The sequence below is a fragment of the Acanthochromis polyacanthus genome, chromosome 22, assembly GCF_021347895.1.
Source record: "Acanthochromis polyacanthus isolate Apoly-LR-REF ecotype Palm Island chromosome 22, KAUST_Apoly_ChrSc, whole genome shotgun sequence".
In the NCBI taxonomy this organism is placed as follows: Eukaryota; Metazoa; Chordata; class Actinopteri; family Pomacentridae; genus Acanthochromis; species Acanthochromis polyacanthus.
The window spans coordinates 18,733,558-18,761,136 of record NC_067134.1 but is presented as its reverse complement, the minus strand read 5'-3'; the positions used below and the strand labels follow the sequence as shown (position 1 = coordinate 18,761,136).

The 27,579-nt window shown below is 39.3% G+C and overlaps 2 protein-coding genes across 2 annotated transcripts; one reads left to right on the top strand and one right to left on the bottom strand.

The window, feature by feature from the left end:
• Nucleotides 1-189: 189 nt before the first annotated feature.
• Nucleotides 190-15,673, top strand: gpr137c (G protein-coupled receptor 137c). The gene is made up of 8 exons (XM_022195700.2): nucleotides 190-890; nucleotides 8,104-8,153; nucleotides 8,502-8,609; nucleotides 8,716-8,854; nucleotides 11,095-11,244; nucleotides 12,060-12,185; nucleotides 12,272-12,396; nucleotides 12,910-15,673. The coding sequence occupies exons 1-8, from the start codon at nucleotides 516-518 to the stop codon at nucleotides 13,196-13,198; spliced, it is 1,362 nt and encodes a 453-aa protein (XP_022051392.1). The 5' UTR covers nucleotides 190-515; the 3' UTR covers nucleotides 13,199-15,673.
• Nucleotides 15,674-16,586: 913 nt separating this feature from the next.
• Nucleotides 16,587-23,953, bottom strand: acp2 (acid phosphatase 2, lysosomal). The gene is made up of 12 exons (XM_051942374.1): nucleotides 23,822-23,953; nucleotides 22,337-22,423; nucleotides 22,015-22,075; nucleotides 21,842-21,933; nucleotides 21,655-21,753; nucleotides 21,019-21,108; nucleotides 20,213-20,296; nucleotides 20,058-20,106; nucleotides 19,499-19,587; nucleotides 19,148-19,254; nucleotides 18,783-18,958; nucleotides 16,587-18,698 (listed from the first exon to the last, which is right to left on the bottom strand). Exons 1-12 carry the CDS (start codon nucleotides 23,936-23,938, stop codon nucleotides 18,553-18,555), a joined length of 1,197 nt encoding a protein of 398 aa, XP_051798334.1. The 5' UTR covers nucleotides 23,939-23,953; the 3' UTR covers nucleotides 16,587-18,552.
• Between the last annotated feature and the right edge of the window lie 3,626 nt (nucleotides 23,954-27,579).

Here is a 27,579-nt window from a genome sequence, read left to right as displayed (position 1 = left end):
TTTTTGTGTTGAATTGTTAGAGTTAGCCAGGAAACTAGTTCCAATTCGTGGCTCTGTAGTCAGCTGTTTGCTACTAAAGTAGGCGAGAGTTGAGCCAAGATGGCGGCGCATGAAGAGGCAGTTTCCTTTTTAATTAGGAATAAGGGGCGGGTCTAAAACTGCATCACAGCTGATCTGGAGGTTCTTCCCCCCTCAAGTTGTTTTTTGCAGAGAGCAGCTTTGCAGAGAATCACGGGGGGACCTCTCTCTTGTTTTCTGTCTGTCTTTCTTGTTATTTTTAACCCAGCGCTTCTCAGAACTAGATCCAGGTTTTTCCTTCAGCCCCGAATCGAATTTGAATCCCAGCGCACTTTCAGAATGCCACTTCTATTCAGAATAAACTGCTTTTCTCGCAATTTTTCACTCGAACACCAGCGTCTTTTTGTCATCCACGGTGAAATTCGCTCAGGTCTGACCCACTTTTAGCGTGTTTGCCTCCACAGCATCCCATGTGTTGAAGCGAGCCGCCAGTGGAGATGTTTTCGGCAGGCGAGGAGGTTAATTCCCGTTTGTTTACCTCAGTGAAGGAGCCCTCCGGAGCTGCGATCTCCCCAACACTGGAGCTCAGTCTCACTACCATCTACACCGTCCTCTACTCCTTCTTGTTTGTGTTCGTCTACCTGCAGCTCTGGCTCATTTTGCACTACGGACACAAGCGCTTCAGCTACCAGAGTGTGTTTCTGTTCCTGTGTTTGCTGTGGGCAGCGCTGCGGACGACCCTCTTCTCTTTCTACTTTAAAAATGTGGTGCAGGCCAACCAGCTGCAGCCTCTGGCCTACTGGCTGCTCTACTGCTGCCCTGTCTGCCTGCAGTTCTTCACCCTCTGCCTGCTCAACCTCTACTTCACACAGGTAAGAGTGTGTGTGTGTGTGTGTGTGTGTATGTGACCTGATTTCATAAAACAGCTGACTGTGCAATTTTCTCCTCATTCTTCACATCTGAATTCACCTCCAAGGCTTCATTTAACTTCCTTACATTTAAATGTAGCTGTAAGTCTGTTGTGTTGCATTCTGTGGAGGAGTCCTATTAATGCCCTGTGGACAAAAAGGCTCAAAGGATGCCACCCATAATGGCACTTAACAACAATTATATCTGAATTAGCTTTGAACAAAGAGAGTTAAATGATGTTAGCTGTGAACAAACATCATTTATTAAAAAACAAACATCATTTATTTAAAAAACTACAGTCCCCATGAGGCTTCAACTGTGCTTCTGCAGCCTTGGATTGAAGACGTCATCAGCTTTTGGGATATTGTGGTGAACATTTTTTACTATCTGCACACATTTTATCGACATAACGCTTCAGCTGAGAACAATTTAGCACGGCAGGTCAATTAGTGAGGGAAATACTGTTAGACGGAATGCAATATTTTTATGTAGGTAGCTGTTTTCATTTAGAAAAGGGTGAGGCCGTTGTGTCAAAGCACTGTGGTTGTGTGAAAGTAGCATTCAGCCGAAAGGAATATTACAAAGTTTGTTTCATCGGCTTCTTTTTGGGAAGTCAGCTGAGAAATAATCCTCATTTTTACACTCACAAAATTAGGAATTAGCTTTACATGTGCTCGTAGGTGCAATCTGACTCGCTGTTTCCCCCTTTTTTCAGCCATTATGCTCCACTAAGCTAACGAGCAGCTGACTGTAACTTCATATTTAACAGATGGACCCAAATGTCCAACCCAATCCTTGAAGCAAGTCAAAATGTATTGTTTTACTGGGCCAGTGTGAGCTTGTTAAAGCCTCCTCAGATGAAAATCTCTTTTCTTTTACCCTGTTAACATGACCATATGGTGTTTTTATATGCAAGAAGACATGTCAGGAGATGAATAAGCAGCCAACACGATAGCTGAGCGTTCCACTTTAGAACTGCTGTCTATCAAGGACAGTCTCAAAAACACAAACTCAGATTTCCAGGGTTTCAATATTACAATTTACCATCGTGTAGGTGAGCTGGTGTGCTTGAGCTGGATGGAGAGAGATGCATTGACTGTCTGTGTATTGTAGAGTTACATGGAAGCCATTTTAAGGCAGGAAGAGATTATTTTCATGGAAACAATTCTAAACAAGTTAACCAATGGCCAAAGTAGACTGGAATAAGCTTTAGAGGGGCTGTTTGGTGGACTTTGTTTCCTTTGGACAGAACCAAGCTAGCCGTTTCCACCTGTTTCAGTCATTATGCAAAGCTAAGCCAACCAGCTGTTGACTGTATCTTCATATTTAATGGTTGGAAATGACAAAGGTGTCAAAAACTATTCTTTTTAGCTAGTCATGGTAGCAGTTATGCAGCAAAGTAACTGTATACTCAAGTTTTAGCTTGAACACCTTCTGCAAAATGCTTTATTGGCAAGTTTCACCAATCGGCAGCCATCTTGGTAGCATGCCTGGGCTGTTATTTTGGATCAACAAGACCAATGGATAGAGAGCCTTAATTTAATTTAATTTAACTGATCAGCAAAACATAACCACTACATGTCCAGAATCACCAGACAAATCTGATAGAACTGCCTAATATGTTTGGTCACTTCCCCAAAATAAGGTTTCAAATATTTTTTCTCAGGGTTAGACAGCACATTTGCCTCATTGTGATTGGCTGCCACAAAGCAGATGATTGGCTTTTTGGTTCGAGGGCGGGGACCTGCCATCAGCTGATATCTTGGAATTCTAACAGATTTCTATTTAGGGTTTTTTAAGTGGTGACAAAATGCTTCAAAGGTTGAAATGTGGTTACTGTGGTTAAATTCAACCATTGTGTTCCGAAGAACTGTGAGCTCACTTGATTCTAGTAGTTTCTAGGTTGCTTTTTGGTTTAAAAGCTCTGCAAATAAGCTCAGTTCATGCCCTGGTGTGACAGAGGAAGCCTTACTTGCATGAAGTCCTGGCCTCCATTGATATTTCCTATTCAGTGAGTGGACTGGACTCCAACAAATGTCCCCGCATGTTGTCACAAACTATGTGTGAAAGAAAAGAGAGAAGGACACAGTTGGTCAGTCACAGTTGTTTAACACCTGCCCACTCCAAATGCCAAAGACCTGTTTGTTTCTCTGTCAGCAGCACCTACACACTTTGGCACTTTCAGCTAGCACCACCATCCAATCACTGCTTCAGAGAAAACGGAGTATAGTTTGTGTCTTATTTACATATGTGGTGAGCAGAAAAGGAAGCTCGTCCAAATGGCTAAGAGTAGATTTGGAAATGAAATCAGCTGTGTCGTATGACTGCTGAATAGACCAGTGAACAAACTACACTCACTATAAACAGTAACAACAGCCATTTTCCTTTTCTTTTCACAGAATGTTCTTCTGTATCTGCTACACCTGCATTCATAGGTTCAAATATGTGCATCTACTTCCATGTTAGGAATACCATGTGACTGCTCAGCTCAGTGAACAAACTTTTCCTGTTTGTGGTTTCATGTCTGGCCAGTTCAGATCTGAGTAATATATCAGATTTATACATTTTTCCTCAGCTCAGACTGAAGTATTTGTGCCAAAAAGTGCATCTACAGCCTCTGTAGTATCAGAAATGTGTGTTAATTTCTTGTATTTTAGCATTAAAGCTATGAAAATCAACACTTTCAGATTAGCAGTGGCTCAGTGTGCAACATGTATGTGAACAGAGTTGTTCATAGTGAAGCTCTAGCATCACTTCTGCAGGTCTCCTCAGCTATACTGAGTATGTTAGCAGCTCAATGTTTCAGTTTTCGAGCCTGAAGCTTTCATTTGTCGAATGTACACCAAGTTGGCAACAGAGGAGCAAAATGGAGCATTGGGGAGTTTGTTAATTGCATTTGATTGGCTGGATATCAAGAGTATTGTTCCTCTAAATGGATGTGAACCAACATCAACACACCCTTAATCATGTACATTTTAAGTCTCAGTACAATTTAAGTGGGTTAATTTAACATAAGTTCAGTCCCCATACAGTTTTCACAAACGGGGAAGCTAATTTAGAGGCCAAACCCATTTTTGACATGTTTATTTCTGCTGTACAACTGGAGCCTTTTACATGGGGGTTAATAGGGATGCATTCGCTTTTTAAACCTGCCTCAAGTGGACACATGAGGAACTGCAGTTTTTAGAGCTTCCACAGTGGCTTCTGTGTCTGAGATTTTCCTCTTGCTAGAGGATCATTTTTCATTTAGGAAACAGTGACTTGCTGTATGCTTTTACAACTACACCTCAGATTTAAATTAAGCAACTTGAAATAATTTTTTAAAAACTAATACCGCTTTGTTTTATTTGCTGTCAACTCAGAGAGATAAGCCTGTGGTGAAGGGCTTTGTTTGAATGGGACAGACTCGAGAAAGGCTGGAAACCAGCATATTCAGCTATATTTATGAGACAAACTGAGCCTGCATTGCATTTAAGTTATTTACGGGGCAACAGGAAGAATGTTTTTACATCACAATTTATTACCTGATTGACATATGCTCAAAGTATAATGTGGATCATAACCTAGAGTTTGTCTTGAGAAGGAAAGCAGCAAGACTTTGCTCTTATTTTCATTCCACGTGATCATCCCTTGTCACACACAGTTCCTATATTAGCACTTCACTGCTGAACAGTGCAGTTTAACTCGCTGAAAGTACTAAACCCCGTGAGCTGAAAACTGATGAGCATCATACCACCGCTGTCTGACACACAGGCATGTTTCGAAATAGTTATTTTCTGATGAGTCAGATGTGAGCACTGACCTGTGATTTACTTCCCCATTCTGCATTTTACCCTCTGCTCACTATGGAAGAGGATAATGGCAACCATGAGTTGCATCTGCTGAGATAAAACACATCAGCAAATCCAACAATTCTCATCCACTGAGAGAACAACTGTTGGTTTGACGTACACACAGAGGCGAACATATAGTGCACATGAAGTATAGCAGTGCTGTGTTGACTGGTTGCTTCATTTCTAGGTTACACATTCCCTCCTTCTGGCCTACATTCTCACACAAAGGGCTGAGTGTGTGCAGTGTGTATGTGTGTGTGTTTAAACTGAATGTAGACAACATTGAGCTCCCTTTGTGGCCGCTGCAACTATGATATCATGTCAAAAAGATCATAAATCATTCAAGTGTCTGACATATAAGAGACAGTACAGTCAACATCTGCCTGCCTGGATTCTTCTGTGTCTTTAGGTTCCCTAATAACTACATTTTATTAACCATCTTTCAAAGGTAAATCATTCCAGGAGGCAAGTGAACTGCAGCCTTTTGTACATTTAAACTGGACTTGTGCACAGTTTGATGTTTTTTGAGGTCAATACTGATAACACACTGGCAACAAGGCAGCTGATAGTTAATAGATAGCTGACATTTTGTCTAAACAATTTGTGAAATCATTTTCATGCCAGGTGTTGCAATTAAACACATGTTAGGGGGAGGGTTGTGATGTTGTTGGACAAAATAAGCAAATGAAAATGTCATTTTGGGCCTTGGAAAGCTAGAACAAGCATTATTTGCTATTTTACAATCCAAAGCATGTCCCTTCTTGTGGCTTAATGTCACATCAACCAGCTGATAGTGACAAACTGCTTTTAAACCCAACTTAAATCTGTGCATTTATTCATTTTGCTGCTACATTTACAGCTGCTCTTTAAATTCTATCTATAGTACTCTTCACTGAGAAGGAAAAAATCAGTTTGAAAAAGAGAGCACTGAGGAATTTACATGTTTTTTCCTATAAAGACACCTCATGCGGTTGCATAAATCTGCCTGCGATTCTTCATTTGCATATAACCGAATTTAAAATTCAACTATTTGCATAAAGCAATGTTTTTGGCACATTCAGTGTAACTCTAACTGCAGAGCACATTAGGTACTGGCTAATATATTCTGTTTATTGGCAATTTAAATGGAGAAATGTGACAGTACATAACATTAGATGACAGATATTTTTGCAGAGATTTTGCAGTGTACAGTACAGTGCCCCTTTAACGGCTCTGATTGTGTCAGAGTACAGCTTCATTGTCCCAGAGGGGCAATTTGGCTCACAGACAGCAGTCAGTGAGTCATAAAATACAAAAACATCAGTGGCAGAAGAAGCCTTTAGATCCTTTACTTAAGACAACAACAGTATAGAAATACTGCATTACCAGTAAATATCCTGCATGATCAATCCTACTTGGTAAAAGTACATTTGTATTAAATGTGGTAAAGGTAAAGGTCCTGGTTTGGTCCCTTTGATTCATGTATTATTATATGGAACAGCAGATTAATGTGAAAGGAAAACATTCTTATATGCAAATCTGTTTTCAGTTTTTCTCTCATCTTTAATTTTTGCGAAAATATTGAATAATTGTAGCATTTACTTGAAAAGAAAGGAGAAGTTTAGAGGCAAAAAATCACTGCTCAGAGACATCTATAATGTGACACTGCTTATAGGAAGAAGCCACAACATTTGAAAACCGGGTTTAATCTGTAATTATGTGATGTATTTTAAAAGCTTGTTATGTTATCTGTTGTGCAAAATCCTCACCTTAATGTAACTAAAGCTGTCAGATTAAAATAATGAAGTAAAAAGTGCCGTATTTACCTCTGAAATATAGTAGAGTAGAAGAAGAGAGTAGCAGAAAATGGAGCCAAGTACAAGGACCTGAAAATTAAGTACAGTATTTAGCTCTTTACACGATAGAAAACCTACATAAATGCATTTAAATAAAAGAAAACTACACAATGGGGCCCATAACATCCACAACCACCCAGCTCAGGTTGCTTTTTTTATTTTTAAGAGCCAGTGATGTATGAAACAGAAGACCTCATGTATACCTGTTACTGCCTCCTCTGGGAGCTGAAGCCTCCATCCCAACAGAAGCAGATTAAACTCACTGTGTGTTGAGGCTCCTGGAAGTCCTCCAGGCTTCCTGTGTGACTTTGATGAATACATGAGGCCATTTCAGGCCAAGCTGCAGAGCTGAGAGGTGGATTGGGGTGACCACGGCCTCCCAGACTGAAGCCTGGTCCACACAACCAGTAGTGAAGCCTGTTAGAGAGCAGAACGGTCAACAATAAAAAAAAAAAGTATAACTAGGAGCATCTGTTCCAGATGTATAAGTCAGCTGAGAGTTACGTAGAAAGGTTATTATTTATTAGTTCTAATTGTTGCTTCTAAATGATCGCCATGGCTGCTTTGGTAAATGAGAAAAGGTTCTGACAGGAAACACTGCTCAGACAGAGGTTTGCCACACAGAAAAGAATTGAGATCAGTTTCTGTGGCACTGTGGTGTCAGTAATGATCTCAGTCTGGCCTCATTATAAAACTTGCTGTGAGCAGTTCTGCTTCATGGCATTACTGGACATACAGTGTTGTTGCATCACTTCTGTTAACAAGTGTTTAATTTGGTAGATTAGCCCAAACAGAGATTTTTATCTGCTTATTTTATCTACAAAATATCTACAAATTCAACATAATTTCCAAAAATCTGTGCATCAATTCATATTTTGTATTCTGCATTCTTCCTATTATTATTTGTCCTCAACATTTTTCCAAGGCTAAAAGTACTTTTTTATAAATTTGCATTCATGTAATGAGATATTCCTAAACATGACACATATTAATTAATCCCTGCCGGACAGCTGATTTATGCAGAATCTTTTGTTGTGCTTTGTGTTTATTCGTCTCATTCTTATTTGCGTTATCGAGTTTTCAATGAGATCGGAATCAGCTGATGTGGACAGTGTTTTATCACACCAAAAACCCAGCCAGTACACCAATGGAAACGCATTTTTATATGGTATGAAAATAATTTAAAATCATGCTAATTAGTATTTTAACTGCAAAAGGAAGTAATTTTACACAGTACTATATAAAGTGGGTCATTCTTCCTTTTTTTTTTTGCTCTTGGGTACTCAAATTTTTCTCATATAATTTGAACAAATTTCTCTGTGTGTTTACTTCAGTGCCTTGCAGGAATGTCACTAAGCTGCGTTAGGTTCACACTCTGCTCCTAAACCAAACCCACCCGCCCTTTTCCTCTTTGTCTGCCTCCTCGTATTTGGCATTTTTGCATTCATAAATGCATAAAATCAAAAAATACGTGACTCTAGTGATATGCTTGTGTTGTCTTTCTTTAGGTGATGTTTAAAGCTAAAGCCAAGTATTCCCCAGAGCTCACCAAATACAAGTAAGTCTGCTCTAATCTCTTCTAATCCTCATTGGTTTTTAGGAATTGTCTGTATCTGCATCCAGTAACATGCAGGTTTCCTTTTGTCCTTGATGGTTCGAGACAGAAACTCAGAATATGGTTGTCAGAGTTTAATAAATAATCACCATCCTTCCTCCTCTCTACAACCACACTCTCTTTGTCTTTATGTTCTATGTATCCCTCCTCTACACACACACACACACACACACAGATGGTTTGCAGCTTCAACACCATGAATTTTAATTAGTTGTTTATGAATAAAGTCTGATTTTTGGCTGTCCTCTCACCGTCTTGTGTGTATTTGCCTCCCTTTTCTTCTCTCTCCAGGGTTCCTCTGCGTTTGTTCTTCCTGTGTCTCAGTATATTTTTCCTGGTGGTGAATTTAACGTGTGCATTGTTAGTGCAAGGAGCTCTGGAGCGCTCTGAGTCACCGAGGTAAACTGAGATAAAAATACCAACAACAAAATGCTTTCTCCTCACCTAGTAATCACATTCATGCTCCACAGGGCAGTGCTTTAATTATCTGTATACATCTCTGCAGTGATGGGGGAATCAGACACGCAGTTCTGGCCCGAGTCCTGATCAACGACAGTCTGTTTGTCCTGTGTGCCATCTCTCTGGCCGTGTGCATCTTCAAGATCGCCAAGATGTCATCTGCAAATGTTTACCTCGAGTCCAAGGTAGAAACAAAAGCAGGACTACATGGACCAGTTTTAGCACTTATGACTCAAAAACTGAAAAGCTATTTCTGTTCAGATTCTCATATTTAATACAGAAATCAGTGACCAGATAATCATTATTCTTACCATCCTTTTCCCCCTTTCCTTGTAAATTTGACTCGGCTCTATGGAAGGAACAATTCTGTATACAAAGGGGGAATATGTAACCAATTTTTTTAAGTTAATATGGCTAACCCCAAAGCTACAATGGCCTGTCAGTCTACAGTTAAGGATGTAAAGATATTATCAGCATTTGCTATATTGTTAGGTTGTGCTACTGTTTTTATTGGGAACATTCAATAAGCATACAATCATTTAAATTGTCATGAAAAGGCTAATCTAAGCTAGAAAAGTGCATAGGGTTCTGAGCTTGATCCCCAATCTCTGAAAAAGGATTTTCTGAACTGAAAACTCAATGATGTGCATCTATAAAGGGCATGTCATGATGTTTCTTATTCTTAGGTTTAGTATATTGCAGAAATTAGGCCCTAATTTGAGTTGTAGCAGCCAATGCTAACAGTTAGCCACTAGTTAGACCACTTAAAGTAAGACTTATACTGGTGTAAAGGTTAAAATAAACAAAAAAAACATGTCACCGCAATATAATATACTTTACAATCCCTGTGTATGGACATTTTCAGTGTTTTTCAGTTATACAACTCAATACAAACCAAACAACCTGTTAACAGATGAATTTCTGTATAGCAGTTACTTGCACATTTCCATGTTTTATCCAGACATAGATACTTGTCCGTTCTTGCTAACTGAGGCTACATATAGGCTTTTAACCAAATATGACCGTGTATTTACTAAATTTTACACTATTTTTTTCGGTCTGCCGTTTAGTATTAGTAAGACTGGATGTAAAGGTGAAAGTCAAAATGAGGGCAATCATCTTGCGCTAATGCTAACATTTGCGACTACAGTTTAGCTAGAAGGAAATGGACGTACTGAACCACACAAGTCAGTAATACACACTTTTACATTTTTGTATTTGTTTGTATTACACAAGTCAGTAATACACACTTGTACATTTTTGTTTTGTACTTAGAAAACTGATTGTGCTTGCTAACGAGCTTACACCAGCTACTTTTTCAGCTAAGAGCAAAACCATATTTTAGTTTCGCTCTAAGCTAGCTAGCGAGCGAGCTGTAGCATTAGCATTAATCCATGTATTAAGTTAGCACACAGGTCAGACACTTAACTTACCAAATAAATAAGTCCTCTCAGAATACCGGGGTTCTCGCAGAAGTTCTCACTTTGTGGCTTGAACAAGAAGACAATAATTTACAGTTAAGACCAAAAACAGTGGTTCTGTGTTCTTCTGTACAGCTTCTGAGTTCTGCAGGTTTGTAAATGACTAATTAGAGCAGCTGTTGGCCATGACGACATGCAGTTAATTAATAAAATAACTTAGTATAACACAGTTCATTAAGCAAATGTACATCGGTGAAATGAGATAGAATAAAATGAAAGCTTAAAAAAATAATAAATAATTATAGTTAATGACATAAACTAAAATAGAATTAAAAATAAATGATTAATAACATTTAAAAATCAAATTGTGGGGAAAAATGTATTTGTGGTGTACTAAAGTGTTGAAAATCTGAATTTATTCCTCCCTACTGAGCAAACTATTGAGTATGTTATTCATTATTATTATTATTATTATTATTATTATTATTAATCAGTTTATTTTAAAAGGGTCAATGTACAATATTAAACATAAATGTTGCCATATGATGTATTGTACAAGAATTCCAGTGAGAAATAGCAGTCAATAGAAGCAGTGGTGTGAACCTAGACTGAACCCACTTGCATTAGAATTAAATTAATAACACTGGCATGCTGCTATTTGCTTGTTGCACAACTTAATAATACTGTAGCCCCTTGTTTTGGACTTTTAGTAACATGAGCATGAACGTCCTCTACATGTATGTATCACTTTTACACTACATCTAACTTTACTTGCTGCAATGTAAAGGTAAAAAAAGCAATGCAAAAGATCAAAATCATTGTCTTGTAACAATGCTTATGTCTCTCAAAACTCAATTTTATGGGCTATAATCTGCCATTTTGGTCGTGCTGAGGTCTCAGTCATGCTGGTGGATCCCATCTGTGCCCCATATCTGACATTAAATTACAGGCCACCAGCCAGCTGATGCGTGAGCTTGTAATAAGCACAATAACTCTCCCTCCAGGGTACATCATTGTGCCAAGCGACGGCCATCGGAGCCGTGGTGATTCTGCTCTACACATCCAGGGCCTGTTATAACCTGGTGGTGGTGGCCCTGTCGCCACAGGACAGGCCCAGTCCCTTTAATTATGGCTGGTACAGCGTCTCTGATCAGGTATGAACCAGATGTGTGCACTTAGAGATGGGAAGGATGCTTTTATTCAGCCAGAGACCCACAGGGTGTCCAGACAATCCATCTTAGGAGATTTGGGAAAGCCAGTGGGGTAAAGGGCTTTGTTTGGCTATAAATAGCCATGTGTGTGTGTGTGTGTGTGTGTGTGTGTGTGTGTGTGTGTGTGTGTGTGTGTCCTGACCTACATCAGGGCTTAGGCCTTAAGACAGACAGCCCATTTTAAAGGGTTTCATTATATGTGTTTGTGTGTATATTTTTTCTAGACAAAATACATAAGAATGGTTATTTGATAGGCACACAATCTGACATTACAAATGATTCCTTAAATCTGTTTACGGACCAGCTGGCAGTCCAACATCTGACCATCAGTCCATCCCTTCTCTGTGCATGTTTTAGTATTCTTATGATAACTGCATTTCTGGATTGTTCAGAGTTTTTGGTCTCAGAAAGTAGTGTAATTTTATTTACATGGTATCACCAGGGAGAATAAAATCATCTAATAAAATTTCAAAATTAGTGCTTACATTGCAGTTGCATAAGAAGACTGATGCTTAGCATAAAACCGGAAGCAGAGTTATGTCAAAGTTAAGCTCATTTTTTCCATTTTAGTTAGGCTAGCAGTTTTTATAGGCTAAGCTACGCTAATTGCTACCTGTTCTAGTCACATAATAACCCAACAAATATGAAAGTGTGTGAATCTTGTCATTTAACTCCCAACCACTGAAAGAATAACCTTATATCTCATATTGTCCAGCTATTTTATCAAAACAGAGTGTGTGATTTTGTGTGTGTTGAAGGCCGACGTACAGGAGATCAGCGGCGAGGCCTACATCGTGTTCGGCATCATCCTCTTCTTCTGGGAGCTGCTTCCTACCAGCCTAGTGGTGGTTTTCTTCAGAGTCCAGAGACCCAACCAAAACCTGGTAAACCACTTTAAAAGTTTAATGGGTTGTGACATTATGAAAAGCTGTGAAGTCCTGATAAAGCTGAATTTTTCCATATTTCTCAGGCTCCAGGAGGGATGATTAACAGCCACAGCTTCAGCTCCAGAGCTTATTTTTTTGACAACCCCAGACGGTACGATAGTGATGATGACCTGTCCAGAAGCATCAACAATAGGACTGATCGGGCCAGGTGGGCACACACACCATGTCTGGTGTCTAATTAACCCTCCAAAAATTCAGCAAAAAAAATGCTTGAATTTATTTTTAAAAATTTGCAAAATATTCAGGAAGAAAATAACAGAAATTCCTTAAAAGTTTTATTTCAAAAATAAAATCCCCAAACTTGGCAAAAAATAATTTAAAAAAATGTAAATATAAAAAAGAATAAAAATCTTCCAGAAAAAATCTTAAAAATATCTAGTGATTCCATATATATCAGTAAAAGTTCTAATATTTTCTTGAAAACAAATGTTTTTAAAGCAACTTTTTTTAACATTTCTTTTTTCCACCAAAAAATGTTCAAAATGTGGACATCAGAAGTTTCACTGTGAAAATATTTTTTTCCACATTTTCAAACTTTAAATTTACAAAACCTCAAGGAAGAAAATTCCAATAATTCCTTAAAAGTTTCCCTTAAACGTTTGATTTGTAAAAAGGGTAGTAAATGATTTTTGATTAATGTTCCTCCTCTTAAACACCTTAGCCTCCTGTCCACCACACCCCAGCTGGGTACATCTACCTGGTATGGTTCCATCCAGCGTACTGGAACTCTGGCGACAGGCGTGGCGTCGGCCCAGCAGCCTCCATCTTCCACAGCCCCGCTCCTCTTCGCCTATGGAAACATCCAGAGTCACCACCATCACCATCACAACTACTACTCCACCCCGCAGAACAACTACCACCACCATCACCATCACCACAGTAACTACTACTCCACGCCGCAGAATTTTTACTGTGGATCGCAGACGTATTTCTGCACCCCACAGAATTGAGCAGACAGTAAAAGACTGATTACTAATTATTCTGTGTTTTGGTCCCCATTTTTGCAATTTCGTCGCAAGATCCCGCAGTGTTGCTTTGGATTAAGGTGTGCAGAAAGATTGGTTCAACTTATAAATCTGGAGAAATGTGATGGTTTGAGCAGTCAGAGAGCTGGTGTGCCATAAAAACCTGCATTCTGAGGACTTCAGGACATTGAATGGCTCAAATGTGGACCAGCTTTGGTACTTTTGGTGTACAAACTGAAAAGCTTTTTCCATTCAATAATCTTGGTATATTTCAGACTGGAATCAGTGACCAGATAATCATCATTGTCATCATCGTCTTCTCCCCTTTCCTTGTAAATCTGACCTAATTCTATGGAAGGTACAATTCTGCACACAAAAGGGGAATATGTAGCCAGGTGTTAAAGCTCGCGAACATGCTAATCCTGAAGCTAGAAGGCCTGTCAGTCTAGGATGTAAAGATATTATGTTCAATCAGCATTTGTTAAGCTGTTGTTGGGTTGTGTTACTGTTCATAAGGGGAACTTAGAGTAAATGTACAATCATTTAAACTAGCATGAAACTGCTAATCTTGGCAGGAAAAGTGAATAGGATGCTAAGTGTGATTCTCAATCTTTGAAAAAAGGGTTTCCTGACTAAAAACTCGATGACATGCACCTACAAAGGGCATTTCATGATGTTTCTTCCTCATAAATTTGGTAGATTACAGAAACTACTCCCTAATTTGAGTGCTAGGGTACAGCTAATGCTAAAACTTAGCTTTATTTGAATCAAGAACTCAGCAAAATCTAAACACATAAAGCCAAAAATGTCACCAGACTTGGTGATATTGTGTTGTTGGAGACAGGTTATTACATTTGTTAAACTGTGATTGTTAACTAAAGGTGCCACACAAACAGAACGTTGTATAAACCCTGTTAGCAGGTCGCTAACACAATCCTACTTTAACTCATATGGCTTCTTGTATACTTTGACGTGTAAAATAAGCTTGTCATAACTTACTGTAATCAAAATACTGGTGCGTTTATTTAAGTGTTGGATCATCGATGTAAAATGCTTTCAGCCCACGTGAAATTCAAATGTAGCTGCTATAGGGGCATCATCGTCCATCTCAATACCACACACCTGGTCAGTAAGCAGAGAGGAACCAGAATAAGCCGATTATACAATGGAAGCTATGTGGAAATGTAAAACTGGAGCACGTGAATTTGCAACACTTTCAAGTGGTTGAATGTCTGGGGCTAAAACATATCATAGCTTTATGTCTGTGCATCATCTGGACCACATCTAATGGATTACAGCATCAATATGTGACCTACATTCAACACTGGAGTTTAACTGAGCACTTGGACGGTTCGCTCCAGGGTCTTTGAAGGGTCTTTGAAAAATGTTTGTGACCAAAAAAACCATTAAATCCAATTCTTTGTGAGCTGTGAGGCAACAATTTGCACTTAAAAGAGGTTCACCTTCAGAGAAAAAGGCTTTGGAGCCTGAATGTAGGGTTTTTTTTTCTTGTCCTATCTTGTATTTTCTTCTGTAATGATCTGTATTCTTAAAATTAACTATGTATCCTTTGAAAAAGGAAATATAAATGTGCCATCACCTTTTGTCATATCGAATAGTTTCATTCCATAAGGAGAATATTTTTGCACAAGAATGATGTGTTTTTAATTGTTTGTGTGATTCCAAGCTAAGCAATTTCTAATCCATGTGCGTTACTTTGAGTCGGTGTGTGTGTGATGTTAAGTGTTTGTTGTTGAAGTTTAGTGCGTTTTTATACATACATTTTCATTTTTACACTGATTTTACCATCTGATTTCTCTGTCCCTTTGTTTTTCATAATCTCACACATTTTTTTTGAATCTCATGACAGCCTGTAAGCAATACTTCACTTTTTGTTGTTGTTTTTGTTTATGACCCAGTTCTCAGACCAAAATCAGTGTATCTGTGCTAACTAAAAGAAAAAGAAAACATGTCTATGAGTATTTGAACACTGTGGTACTTCAGCTGTTGTCAAACTCAATGTGTAAATGACCATGTTAGCTTCATACAGGGAAAAAAGGCAACATTGCAGCCTGAATTGAAAAATCTGCTTCTGGTAAAAATCATTTAAACTGCTTTAAAAGTCACATCAGCAAGTTTTACTGGATACTTTGACGTACAGTGAAGCTCTAATTCTTGTGCAGAATGCATGTTTCTGCACCAGACTGCAAGAACTCGGTGTCTTTTTTTTCTTTCTTTCTTTTGCAGGATGGTATAATTTGTGTAAAAATGTTCCTTGCTCTGTCTGCTCCACAAAGGCAGACATAAATGTTTAACGACTTGTTTTATGTCATGAATGGTTTTACCCGTGGCCATAATGAATGTAACCTATCGTGCAACAGATCACTAACGATGTATGCAAGAGAAGCACTACCATGTTTAAATAAAGGCCTACTGCACTGTTTTTAAGACAAAAGCAAACCAGATGTTCAGAAATATTCATCTACAGACGCTTTACTTGACTTTCTATCGCACTCAAACCGCAACCTAACGTCTAATGTTCTCACTGTGTTTGCTCTTGACTGGTTCTGACTTTTCCAACTCGCATAACGCATCATGTGGCAGAATTTAGCAGTTAACAAGGTCATGGGGATCATCCAGTCAACGCAGCAGCTGACCAACTCACTGACTCTGACTGGTGTTTACTGTAGTATTCAGACATTTAAATAAAAAGAAAAGCATCCTTCGTAAGTAAAACTACAGTAAAAGCCCTGTTATGGCCCCTCTGACGGATAAACTATTAGATCTGACAGATGATGAATTATTGAGACATTTACTGAAATGAAAATCACTATTTCGCTGCAAAAACTCAAAATCTTACCAAGTCTGTTCGTCTTATTTGTAGTCAAAATGTCTCATCCCACTTGATTTAAGATAAATTCACTTAAGTGACATTTCAGCAAGATGGAGGGACTTGTTTTAAGACAATGCATCTTAAATGATCGTGTTTTGAGTTGTGTATCTCAAATTTGGAGGTTACATGAAAGCAAAAATATATTTCTGAGTAAAAAAAAATATTTTTTAGCATGTCTGGCTTATTTTAAGACACCTCAGCTTGACAATCCTGGTAAAATACAGCTTATAATTTAAGATCTCAATATTCTAAATATCGTATCTTATTTCAAGAAATCTTATTAAGCCATTTTTCACTTGTTCTACTGGCAGATTTTTTTTTAGTCATTTCAAGGTGAAAGTTCCTTGAAATAAGTATTTTTTCTTGTTTTGAGAGGGGCATTTTTCCACTGTTGATGGAGGAACTTCCTAGATAGTCACACACTGTTTTTTCGGAATAAATTAAAATTGTTGGGTGAAAAAAACAGCTGACAGATAAATGTAGTGGAGTAGAAACTACAGTATTAACTGATGAAATATAGAGGATTGAAGGCAGAAAGTAACATTGTACTTAATTACTGTGCTTGAGCGACTTTCCATCACAACTTGTACATTTTTTGCATAGCAACAGCTGGGGAAAGATCTCTTTTCTCCTTACAGCAGATTCTGCATCATTCTTCCGGGATAAATATAAAAGCTCTGAACATCAGCGTGCATGTCACACCTTTTTCATGAAATGACAATTATTTATCATTCATTTTGACAAAAAATATTTACACATTCTCAGTCTGATCAATCCGTTTGTATAGCCAGAAAGAAAATGACAGAGTATGGACCCAATCACAGAACATCACCCTTTTTTTGATGCATTTATTAAAGGTGTCTCCACATTGGATGTAACTGAAGACGATGTGGTTGGCAATGTGCAAATTCCTTCCCAATCCACACTGTGGATCTGGACTTACAGTTAAGACCCTGATCATCCCTGCATTAGACTGAAAGTTACATGTGCAAACAAAGAAACGTTCACCTCCCAATCTCCTGTTTGTTTCCTAAAACCACACGAGATAAAAGTTTTAGCTACAGTTGATCCGTCGTATCCCTTTAGGAAGAGCAAGAAATCTGTTCAAGACTAAGAAGATCCAAAAACACACAAGTGTTTCCAAAGTTCCCAGATATTCACAACTAAAAAAAAAAATAATCTAAATGCTTTACATGGAAGCTGAGTAAAGGTGAAACTAACTGATGATTCCAAAGTGTGTATGATTCCTGTTATTGTCCCAAAAGTCATCGGTTTTGCTGAGTTCCAGTTTACAAAGAGGTGACAGGTCAGGGTGAGCTAACCGTACACTGAGCTGGTGTTTGTTTTTCTGAAGAATGAAATGACAACCTTGTAATCCAACAAAAAATGTGTTACATCCCCCAAAAAACAAAACACCCCTTCATGTAAAATATTTAAGGCAACTCGGTCATTAGGCCTCGGAGAGAACACACACACACACATACAAAAAGATCCAACAATACTCACACACACTCACACACAGAGAGCCAGATTCAGGAGTACATCTCTGCACACATAATTCATACATGTGTGAACTGGCTTAACAGGATCAGAGGGATGTTCTACAAAGCAAGTTCAACACATCCAGGCTTTCTTTGTTAGCTGGATCAACAAAACTTGAAACCCCAATCAGAGGTAACGGATATCAGAAATGATGTAAGATGGTGGGTGTAAACTTCGTTAAGCTTTCTCCTTCTGACTCTGTGTATTTTCCCATTACAGCAGGTGTTTGAAATGCCATGTGACTCGCTCTGCACTAAATGGACCAATGACATGATCCTTATTTTAGTCAGTTATAATAAAGAGCTACGAGGAATCCAAACATTTATCAGTTCAGCTGCTTATTTCTAACATGACAGCTGCAGGAAATCACTTCAGGTTTTGGCCAAATCAAAGTGAAAAGCTTCTTTTTTGGTCGGGACAAAAATGGTGAAAACGTGGTGCTTCTCACAATTTAAATCCCAAACTCTGAACAGCACCTCCTCCAGAGCAGCTTAACTAATAAGAATGAGTTACCATGGTGATCTAGCAGGTGAAATCTTTGCCACACTGAAGACACTGACTTCAGCTCAACGTACCTGCTAACCTGCATTCATCTCACTTCATAGTCCACCCCTCTGATGACTCACATTCCCGGTTTAACTTCTTGAGATAACTCAATTTTAATGAAGTAAAAATTTTTTGTAATCACGTAAAGTTGTGACTGAAATCACACACAAAAAAAATCTGAGCTTGGTTGTTCAAGAAATTGACACTACCAAGAATGTTTCCCCTCCGTTAACACACCGTCTAAAATCAAAACTTCATCACAATCTTCCCCAGATGAGCAAAGTCAAAGTTCATCGTCATCGCTGCTGCCCCAAGAGACGAGGCTCGTAGATCTCCGAGGGAGAAGTCTGTGCTTCTGTCAGGATTCCTCTCCGACTTCCTGGTTGATCACATGGTGGTATCCACGGCTGCTTACTGGCTGCTTCTGCCAACAGATAACGCCGAGGAGGAGGGCGATGAGGAGGAGCAGCAGGCAGCCGGACAGCGCCAGGCTGATGATGACTTCTGAAAACACAGAAACCAAAAGGTGGTATAGCAGCGGCTCAACCAATCAGCAGTCAGGAGCTTTGGTGTGTGTTAACAGCTGACCTTTATCTCTCCCTTCTGAAGGCACTTGGCACTCTTTGTCCCTGTCGTCTGAGATGGACAGCTTTGTAATTCTCACGAAATCATCCAGCGGACAGTTGAGAGAGCAGCCTGGTAGCTGAAGCGGGTACGGCTCCACGGTGCTGTCGTTCCGGTAAAACATCGACACCGTGGCAGAGCTGGGCGGTGCACAAACAGAGAGATTTGTCATTTTTATTCTCCATGACTGTCAAAATGTAATTTCAAAGATTTATATGTCCATTACAAGCATTCTGGGCTCTCAAATAGTCAGTTTCTGTACAATCTGAACAGATAATGACTTCCTTTTTGGCTTTTTTTCCACTGCTGCAGTGAGTAGTGAGTGTTACCCATTTTCCTCTCGGTACAGCTCAAACATGTGACAGGAGGCGTACGGCGGCTGAATTCCATTGAACACATTCAAGCTGGCCTGCAGAGCGACTACAGTGGTGTCATGCTGTGGAACACACACACACCCACATATTTTAGCTCATTCATGCTTTCTCATCTAGAGTTAGATGAGAACAATCGCACCACTCTGTCTGTACACCTGATATGGAGCTACAGCTAGCAGCCGGTTAGCTTAGCTTAGCAGAATGACTGGAATCAGGGGAAACCGTTAGCCTGGCTCCATCCACAGGCATTAAATTCTACTAACAGCAACCTAAAATTCATACATTTCGTATTATTAACTAGCTTACTGCTGAGAGCATCATCAGTTTGAGTCGCTGTGTCGAGTCTGCGGCGGCCATGGTGGAAATATTCTTCACTATTTCACCCAGCAAGATGCCTGAAAGACAGAAAACAGTTTTTTATTCCCTTGTAGTTTCATGATGTCGTTAAAGAATAGGTGGTGATATTCTGTAGTTTTATTATCGTCATGAAAATACCAAAGCCAACAATTGAGCGATAGAAATAGATGTGTAGGAGTTCAAAAGAGCCTAAAATGCTGCAGGTGTAGAGACGTCTAAGTAGCAGGAGTTTCACCCAGTCCTATTGTGACCGAGCAATATTTTTTCACCGGTTTATTTTGTGATGTTGTCACTGAAGTCCAAAAGTACTTTGCTAAGTTTGGCAAAGGGTTTGGTTTAAAACACAGCCTTCTGACACATTAACATCTTGTTCCCTGACAAGAAGCATCACTGATATTAACTAGGAACATTTGAATACCGACTCATGGCATCTATTCCCGACACTAACAGACTGTGATAAACTAGAGTGAGACTGGGCTCAGGGTTGGCTACACTCACAAACACTTACCTCCCTGCAGTCGACTCTTCTCCTGCTGGTTGTAGACCCCGAACATGACCTGCAAACATGTGTCAAAGAGAATCAGAGTATAAGAGACAATTTACGCTAATTTTTTTTTAAAAAATGGATGAAATAAAAGCCAAAATGCACATGCAGTTTTTAACCTGAAATCCAAAGTCTTTGAGCGCTCGGAGTTTGTTCATAACGTCGGTAGTCACCCAATCAGGAGCCGACATGTTGTGACGGGACTGAACACACACAGCAAACCGTTTGAGTTAGAAAAACCACCACCAAGACTTTCTAAGAAGGCCTCAAAGAATAAGCTGACACTTTATTACTGTACTTCTCATGTCAGCAGTCTGCCTTCACCTCTGCTGCCACCATGTCACACATTGTTGCTTAATTATTCTGTGGCTGCACTCAGTGACCCAGCGGCGCCCGGCCCCAGCTTCAAGTTTCACACTATTTGGTGTTAATAATGTAGAAAATCTGAAGAAAAGTGGCTTATATGTACTGATACATGGATACAAAGCTGCTAGTAGTTGCACAGCGCTGTTCCTCAATCAGCTTTTCTGCCAAAACACCCATGTTCCTTTAAACTGGGGAGGCCAGCGGAGTCACAAGATCAAAACAAACCATCACATGTGAGATTTGCTGAGTTACAAGCTAACTCACTAAACCAATCTTGGATAAACAGGGTGTAAAGTTTTGTCTTGAGCAGCAGGAGGCTCTTATTTTGAAATTACAGCCACTACACAGAGACATTTCTTCGTATCTTAAAAATAAATGTTAGCATTCACCTTTCTGGTTCAATCATATGTCAGAACACGACTCACATCAGTGTCTGCTAAAACTGGGATGTCTCTAACAAGCAATGTTGATACTGATCCTAACAAGTAGAGCAACAAAAACCAAACAAAACACCCTCATTTTCACTTCTTGTTTTACTGACTTGTGTGTGTGTTCTCACCTCACAGTAGAGTGTGTCATAAACGCTCCACACTGACTCCACATTTGTCTTATTCAGTCCTGTTTTGCTCCTCACCAGATCTAGGATGTCCTGGAGAGAAAAAAAGACAAAAATTTTTTAACCACGAACCTAAGAGTGTAGCTATCTTTTTTGAAATGTATTTAGTTCACTTCAAAACATTTTTGAGTCAAAACATTTTCAACAAAAAGCTACGCATGTGGAAAACAATATTTTGCTAGCCTCAGATTAACATGTTTTAAATACGGTACTTTCAAAATTTTGATGCCAATTTGAAAAACAAAAAAGTGGCTTTATCATCACAAATTGAACAATAACAATAAAAAAATCTGTAGACATATTTTAATTACAAAGAAGTTTTGTGATTTTGATAACAAATCTAAACTATTCCTCCACACAACGACACAAACTAAAACATTAAGAGCACCTAAATGAACCAGCAAACACAGAAACATCCAAATATTTGAACTTTATAATATCAAGAACTGGGAAGACATGGAAATTTGTATGTTTGGAGAGGAGAGGAGAGGAGAGGAGAGGAGAGGAGAAGAGAGGAGAGGAGAGGAGAGGAGAGGAGAGGAGAGGAGAGGAGAGGAGAGGAGAGGAGAGAGCCTCTACCTTGTATGCTGTGGTAACATTAAGGAACTCTGCTGTTTTCTCGGTTTCATTCATCAGTAGTTCGTAGCGAGGACAGTCGTTCAAAGGAAACGAGAGAAGCTGAAAAAGAAACGGGGAGTTCAGTCAAAGAGAACTGACTCACTTTCAGCAAGGACACCTGATTGAATTCTTTCCATCTTGTACTAACCCTCTCTTCACTCTGCGGCACCGTGTGGACGGGTATCGGCTGCCACTTCAGGGAGGGCGTGAAGATCTGCTGCCCACTGGGGGGGTACAGACCTGATGGGAGGCATTAAACTGACTGTTAGGGTGAGGAAGAGGAGATTTAAGAAGATAAAAGGAGGTGGATTGTGTTCAGACCTGCGAGGTTGGCCTCGGCACTCATCAGGGTGCGATCATGGTCTGTGCTGCGAACTAGGATCTAAAGACAAACAGCATTAAATATGTTTAGTCCAAATATACTCTGATGAGAGCAGACTTGGATCAAGTGATGAAGAAACTCCGAGGCGTTCTTTCTCGAAAAGCTCTCTCTGACTTTCAGGAGTTCCAGCACTAGTGGGAACCCTGTATAACACGGATGTGACAAGAGGCCTCTTCCCTCAAATAATGATATGAATCACCGTCTGTCTGAACAGCATACTGCCATGTGATCCTGAAGCCAAGACGAGGCTCCACATCTTACCTCGTGTCGGTCATAGGATTCGCTGAGGAAACCTTTGTATCGATCCCTCAGAAACTGGCCCAGGTTAAGGTGCTGCCTCATGCCCTCCTGAAGACACAAACATTGAGAAGAGAATTACACTCCTTATGATGCCACTGGAGGCGGATTTATGCAGAATCTGGTGAGACAGAAGACTCTAAATAGCACATTAAATGCCATAAAGTCAAGACACACAATGGATGTGACTTCTGTGCACATTGATGCAACTCCACATGACTTTTGGATGAAGTTTCTACATGTAAAATAATGAGCATTTTTACATTTGAATGGTATTTATAACACATACAGACAGAGCGATGAACACAGCAGTGCTGACGAGGCCTCCAGAGACATTAAAGTGGCAACATTATGCAAAATCTGTGGATTTAAATATCCACATAACATCACACCACTGGTCACAAAGTGTCTGGATCCTCCTAACTGAATGAAGTAACCTGGAAGTGTTCAATTTACAGCCTTGATAGGCGCTCGTTAAATTCTTCATGTCCTAAATAAAAGGTGCAAAATGCTTACTCTCTTTTCTCCTTGAGCAGAACATAAGTGGTCTATTTTTTATGTAAGGAACCCAGATAAGGCTTCTCCCCTTTGCACACAACATCTATATCCAACCCTAGATCATACGCATCACATGATTGTAGCACCGTGAATTTGCGTCTGTAATAGGCCTCTTCTTTGTTGGGCAAGAGAAAGCATTAAGACAAAAGATATAAAGCTACACACACTAAAACAGCCATCTTGGAGCAGGTCAGATGCATCATAGAATGAACCATCTGTTAAAAATCATACGATAGGGAACCTTTAAAGCAGCACATAAATAGCTCTAACTGTGCAGTTATCATTATGACAGCATGTGCAGTTGATCATGAGGCAATGCTGAGTATTGTAAATGCAAATGGAGTTTGTACAGTCTGCAGCTACTGTGTTCTGAATAAAACAGGGCTTAAAGGGCCCGACGATGTTCAAAGGAGTGGTAGCATTACTCGAGACACTGACAAATCGATGTACGCCAAATAACCAGTTTTTCTGGTCAAAGGGTTGTCCACCGACGCCCAACGTTGCGTCAGCTTCTAAAGCAGGGGTGTGAAACTGATTTTAGTTCAGGGGCCACATTCAGCCCATTTTGATGTAAAGTGAGCAACAAAATCACAGCAGAATAACCTATAAATAACCGCAACTGCAAATCTTTCCGTTTGTTTTACTGCAAGCACATTCTAAACATGTTCATATTTAAGGAAATATCTTTTGAAACGACATTAAGATATTTTAAGAATCGGTATTTAATAAAAGTTCAGACATCAACTTAAGCAATCATGCTGTACATAAAAATATTTAGTTTATTTAGGAATTGCAGGGTACATATGGAAATATGTGGCAACTTTATGTTTAAAAAAACATGACTCCGCAAATAAATGTGTACTTTCTGCAGCTTATGTAGTAAAAACATACCTGTGATAGTTGTCCAAAGCCTTGTGGCCAGTCTTTCTCTTGGTACGGGTCAGTAGGATAAGCTTTGACCGGAGATCTGTCGCCATGTCGGAACAACTGGAGGGAGAAAGAGGACATAAGAAACTTTATTAATCGCTAGAAGCAATGTTCCACAGAATCTAAGGAATAAACATGCTGTAAAATGTGGTGATAATTAGACTGCTGGTGTTGGATAGCTACAAAATCACATCCTATAGAAAGGATTTTTAGGCTAAATCTTTACCTACATGCATATTCGCAAACAAATGTTTTTGCTCTGGATATCTTTTTAAAAAGTGACAAATCAGTAGCAGATTGGAAGACACTCAATGGAGCACATTTACTGACTGTTCTGCCACTTTATAAGCCTTCTTCAAAGCCCACAGAGGCGATATCTCTACTTGATTATGTTCGCAGGGCAAAAAGTTATTCCCGAGTGGCATCTGTAAATACTGTGTGGCTTCTCTAAAATCTACTCAAGCCTTTGCTCTAGTTTTATACCATCCAGTCCAAGTGCCAAGTGTTTGTCCAACACTGTAATGTCATTTACAGGCCATCAAAACAGAAATCTTTGACACCAAACTATAAAAAGCAACGCAGGTTTAAACAGTAACCTTGACTGGAACTTATAGCTGCTTTGGTGATAAAACAGAACTAAAGCTGTGAGCCCCAACTCTGTAAGTAATGTCAATATCCAACCAGTTAGGTCTGGATGCCACTACACAATTTACATAAACTGGTTTCAGTTCTAAAGCCACTACAGAGGAGTGTGGTTTTCTGGTCTACTGAAGTGAAGTAAGATCTCACACGCATGACTGATCTGAGGAAACAGCCAGAAAAAAAAGGTGTGTAAACTCTATTTGAAGGCTGGATTATCCTTTCCAACTCCTAATCTGCTCCGTGATCCATTCACGCTCTCTAGCAGGTTTCTAAGAATGAGTGCAATAATGAGAACATGTAACATCGAGGCTTTTCCTTACGACAGTAAGAATAATCAGCTCACACAGTAAAAGTAATGCATCTGTGTTGCCTTAATTGACAGAAATCTGTGCATTTTCATCATTTTATACACAAACATTTCTATTATTCTTGAGAAAATTAAACAAAAATTAACAAAACTGGCTAAAGAAAAATTTCCTTTTAATAGTCATCATTTATTGGCTAAAGTCTCGTTCAACTTTCCCCTCAGTGTCATACTTTAACACAGTAACATGCAAGATGCTTGATGTCATTGCTTTAACATAAAAAAGCATGACCGAGCCCAGAGCCATTTCAATTCTCACATCCCTGAGAGAATCCTTGTCTCCTACGCGATAAAGGAAGAGAGGATAGCCAAGATACTCATCCTATAGCCCAGATTCACATAAATGCCACAAAATAAGACTTTTGACCGTAAACTTGTCAAAATTGTGCTCTCCGAGTTGTAAAGTGAGGACTTTGGCTGCTTCTCACAACATAGTCATTTGCATGTGTCTCGATATTTTGCATAGAAATTCACTTAGAAGACTATTTCTCAAGCGTTATGACAAGAGGAAATGCACAACACCACCAGGAAAGAGGAAGTAGAGGAGAAATTTAGTGTATCAAGTTGCTGCGGAGTCACTGAATAGTTGATTGTTGTTCTGTTTAGACAGTAACTTGTGTGTCCTTGGCTACACGGTGCTTCTTCCCTGAGGCATGCTGGCCCTCCTGATGAGAGGTGAGCAGGTTCAGGTCAGCTGCATCTGCAAATGCTTCCTGAACACATCTGATCCGTGCTTAAACTCACTAATATCACCATCGATTTGACCTCAGAAATCAAATACCAGTATTTATGCAACAACTATCAATGCAGTGTTTGTATTAATGGTGCAATATACTGATAATCTGTTTCATGATAAAGAGAAACTGAACATTTCAAACACTGAGTTCAAAACACTTTATTAATTATCTCAAGCACCAGCTGGAGACTTGCTAACAGACTTCTGATAAGGATATCTGTCGTAGTGTCGTCTGAATTCAACATAGAGTATAGCCTTTAACCGTTACCAATCTAAAGATGTTTAGTTGAATTTAATTCACTCGCTGTTTCATTAAAATACGCAGTTTTACAACGGTCAGCCTGTTTTTGCTAGCTAGCACCAAACACCAAAAAATGAACCTCTGTATTTTTAAAGCGTTCAATTATGTATTATCAGCATGCCGAATTTACTGCAACACCTCCAAACATTTCCTGACAAACTTAATTAGTTTCCAGACGACTCACACGTCTACAGATAAACGCGGAAAGACAAAACTTTGTGAAATTTTGAGCGCAGTTCCCGTCTGTCTATCAGAGAGCTGCGCGACGACACGTTGAGGAGTTGAACGGAGCTTCGCGGCGTCGTAACGGGCATTACGTACTCACACGGTCACAAAGAGAGGTTCTGTCTCAAACCCCTCAGCGGCTTTACAACATACATGCCCAGCAACAGGAGGAAAAGCAGGCCGCGGCGGACCCATACTTCCGGCTGGACGGGTGACCCAGATGTCTGCTGAAAAACGCTGACTGAGGGGGTTCCTGAAGCCTCAATGTCAAGTCACAAGAGTTAATTCGGCCTCGACTGAACCGGAAAGTTTAAATATAAAATGTAGCCCTTCATAGTTTTAACGAAAAAAATGTAATAAATAGAGGGTTTTGAAAGACAATGTGCTGTCTCTGTTACTTATCTTTACGCTAAATAAAATATTCAGGTACAGTTGAGGGTGCTTATTTTTTTCTAAATTACTACATATTTTCCTAGCTGGGGATTTGTATTTTGAAAGAGTCTGAATGTCCGTTGGCTGAGCCGCGTCCGCCACTTGACAATAGTAAGCAGGCTACTTTATTAATAAGCAATTAATCCCATGAAATATGTGATATTATGTGATTTAAACCAAGTTCAACTTCACGTTAGCTATCTTATTTTAACTAATATATTTCAGCTTGTTTATTTTTTTTGTGAAAACTTTACAACAACACGGACATTGTAATTTACAACCACAACTAGAAAAGCACTCAGAGTGCAGACCTCCGCCAGGGATAGAGGACAACAGGAAACCCATGCAGTAAAGGATCATGAGCTGGAATCGAACCTACGTCCCTGACACAGTTGCGTTCATAGATATATACAAGGTTGTTGCTTGATGGCTCATGAGCGCTGTCAGCCTATGGAGAGCAACGTCGCCACATGGCGGCCAACTTGGGACAGGGCTGCTCGATCACTCATAACATTAAAGTCAATGGAGCATGGATTTTAAAATCACTGTCGATTGCTCAATTTTCAACCGATTTTACAACAGCTTGGTTTGTTATAAACGTCAGAGATGTACTTCTTTTTCTGCTTACTAAAGAATAATTAAAACCATTGAATTCATATAAAATCATCACCCATCCTTAAGCACTTATAATATTTTAAAACAAAACCCAGCTAATTAGTACTCGTGCTTTTTTTGCTGCTACTATTACCTAATGGGTCATAATGTTATTTTGTGGTGTTAGCATATTATATCAGGTAATGATGTAACATATACTGCAAATGTTACTCTTTTTTTAGTATTTACCTCTAACATTTCTACGATGCTCTTTCAAACTGAAAATGTGCAGTTTTAATTTAATTATAGATAAACACTTATCATGTTCAAAGTATAACTGCCTAACTTAACACTGATTATTGGTTTAAGTGTGGTACCTGGGGACCAGAGTTTGTATGTTAATGCGATCAGACTTTGCTTTTCCATGT

What these genes read in the sequence shown, in the direction of transcription:
- acp2 (XM_051942374.1), bottom strand. Translation starts at nt 23,938, where the DNA reads ATGTCCTCTTTCTCCCTCCAGTTGTTCCGACATGGCGACAGATCTCCG. An exon ending in TGCCGAGGCCAACCTCGCAG is followed by an intron (nt 21,934 to 22,014) that starts GTCTGAACACAA and finishes GCCTCCCATCAG; the next exon opens with GTCTGTACCCCCCCAGTGGG. An exon ending in CTGTACCGAGAGGAAAATGG is followed by an intron (nt 18,959 to 19,147) that starts GTAACACTCACT and finishes TGCACCGCCCAG; the next exon opens with CTCTGCCACGGTGTCGATGT.
- gpr137c (XM_022195700.2), top strand. Translation starts at nt 516, where the DNA reads ATGTTTTCGGCAGGCGAGGAGGTTAATTCCCGTTTGTTTACCTCAGTG. An exon ending in ATGTTTACCTCGAGTCCAAG is followed by an intron (nt 8,855 to 11,094) that starts GTAGAAACAAAA and finishes CTCTCCCTCCAG; the next exon opens with GGTACATCATTGTGCCAAGC. An exon ending in GGTACAGCGTCTCTGATCAG is followed by an intron (nt 11,245 to 12,059) that starts GTATGAACCAGA and finishes TGTGTGTTGAAG; the next exon opens with GCCGACGTACAGGAGATCAG.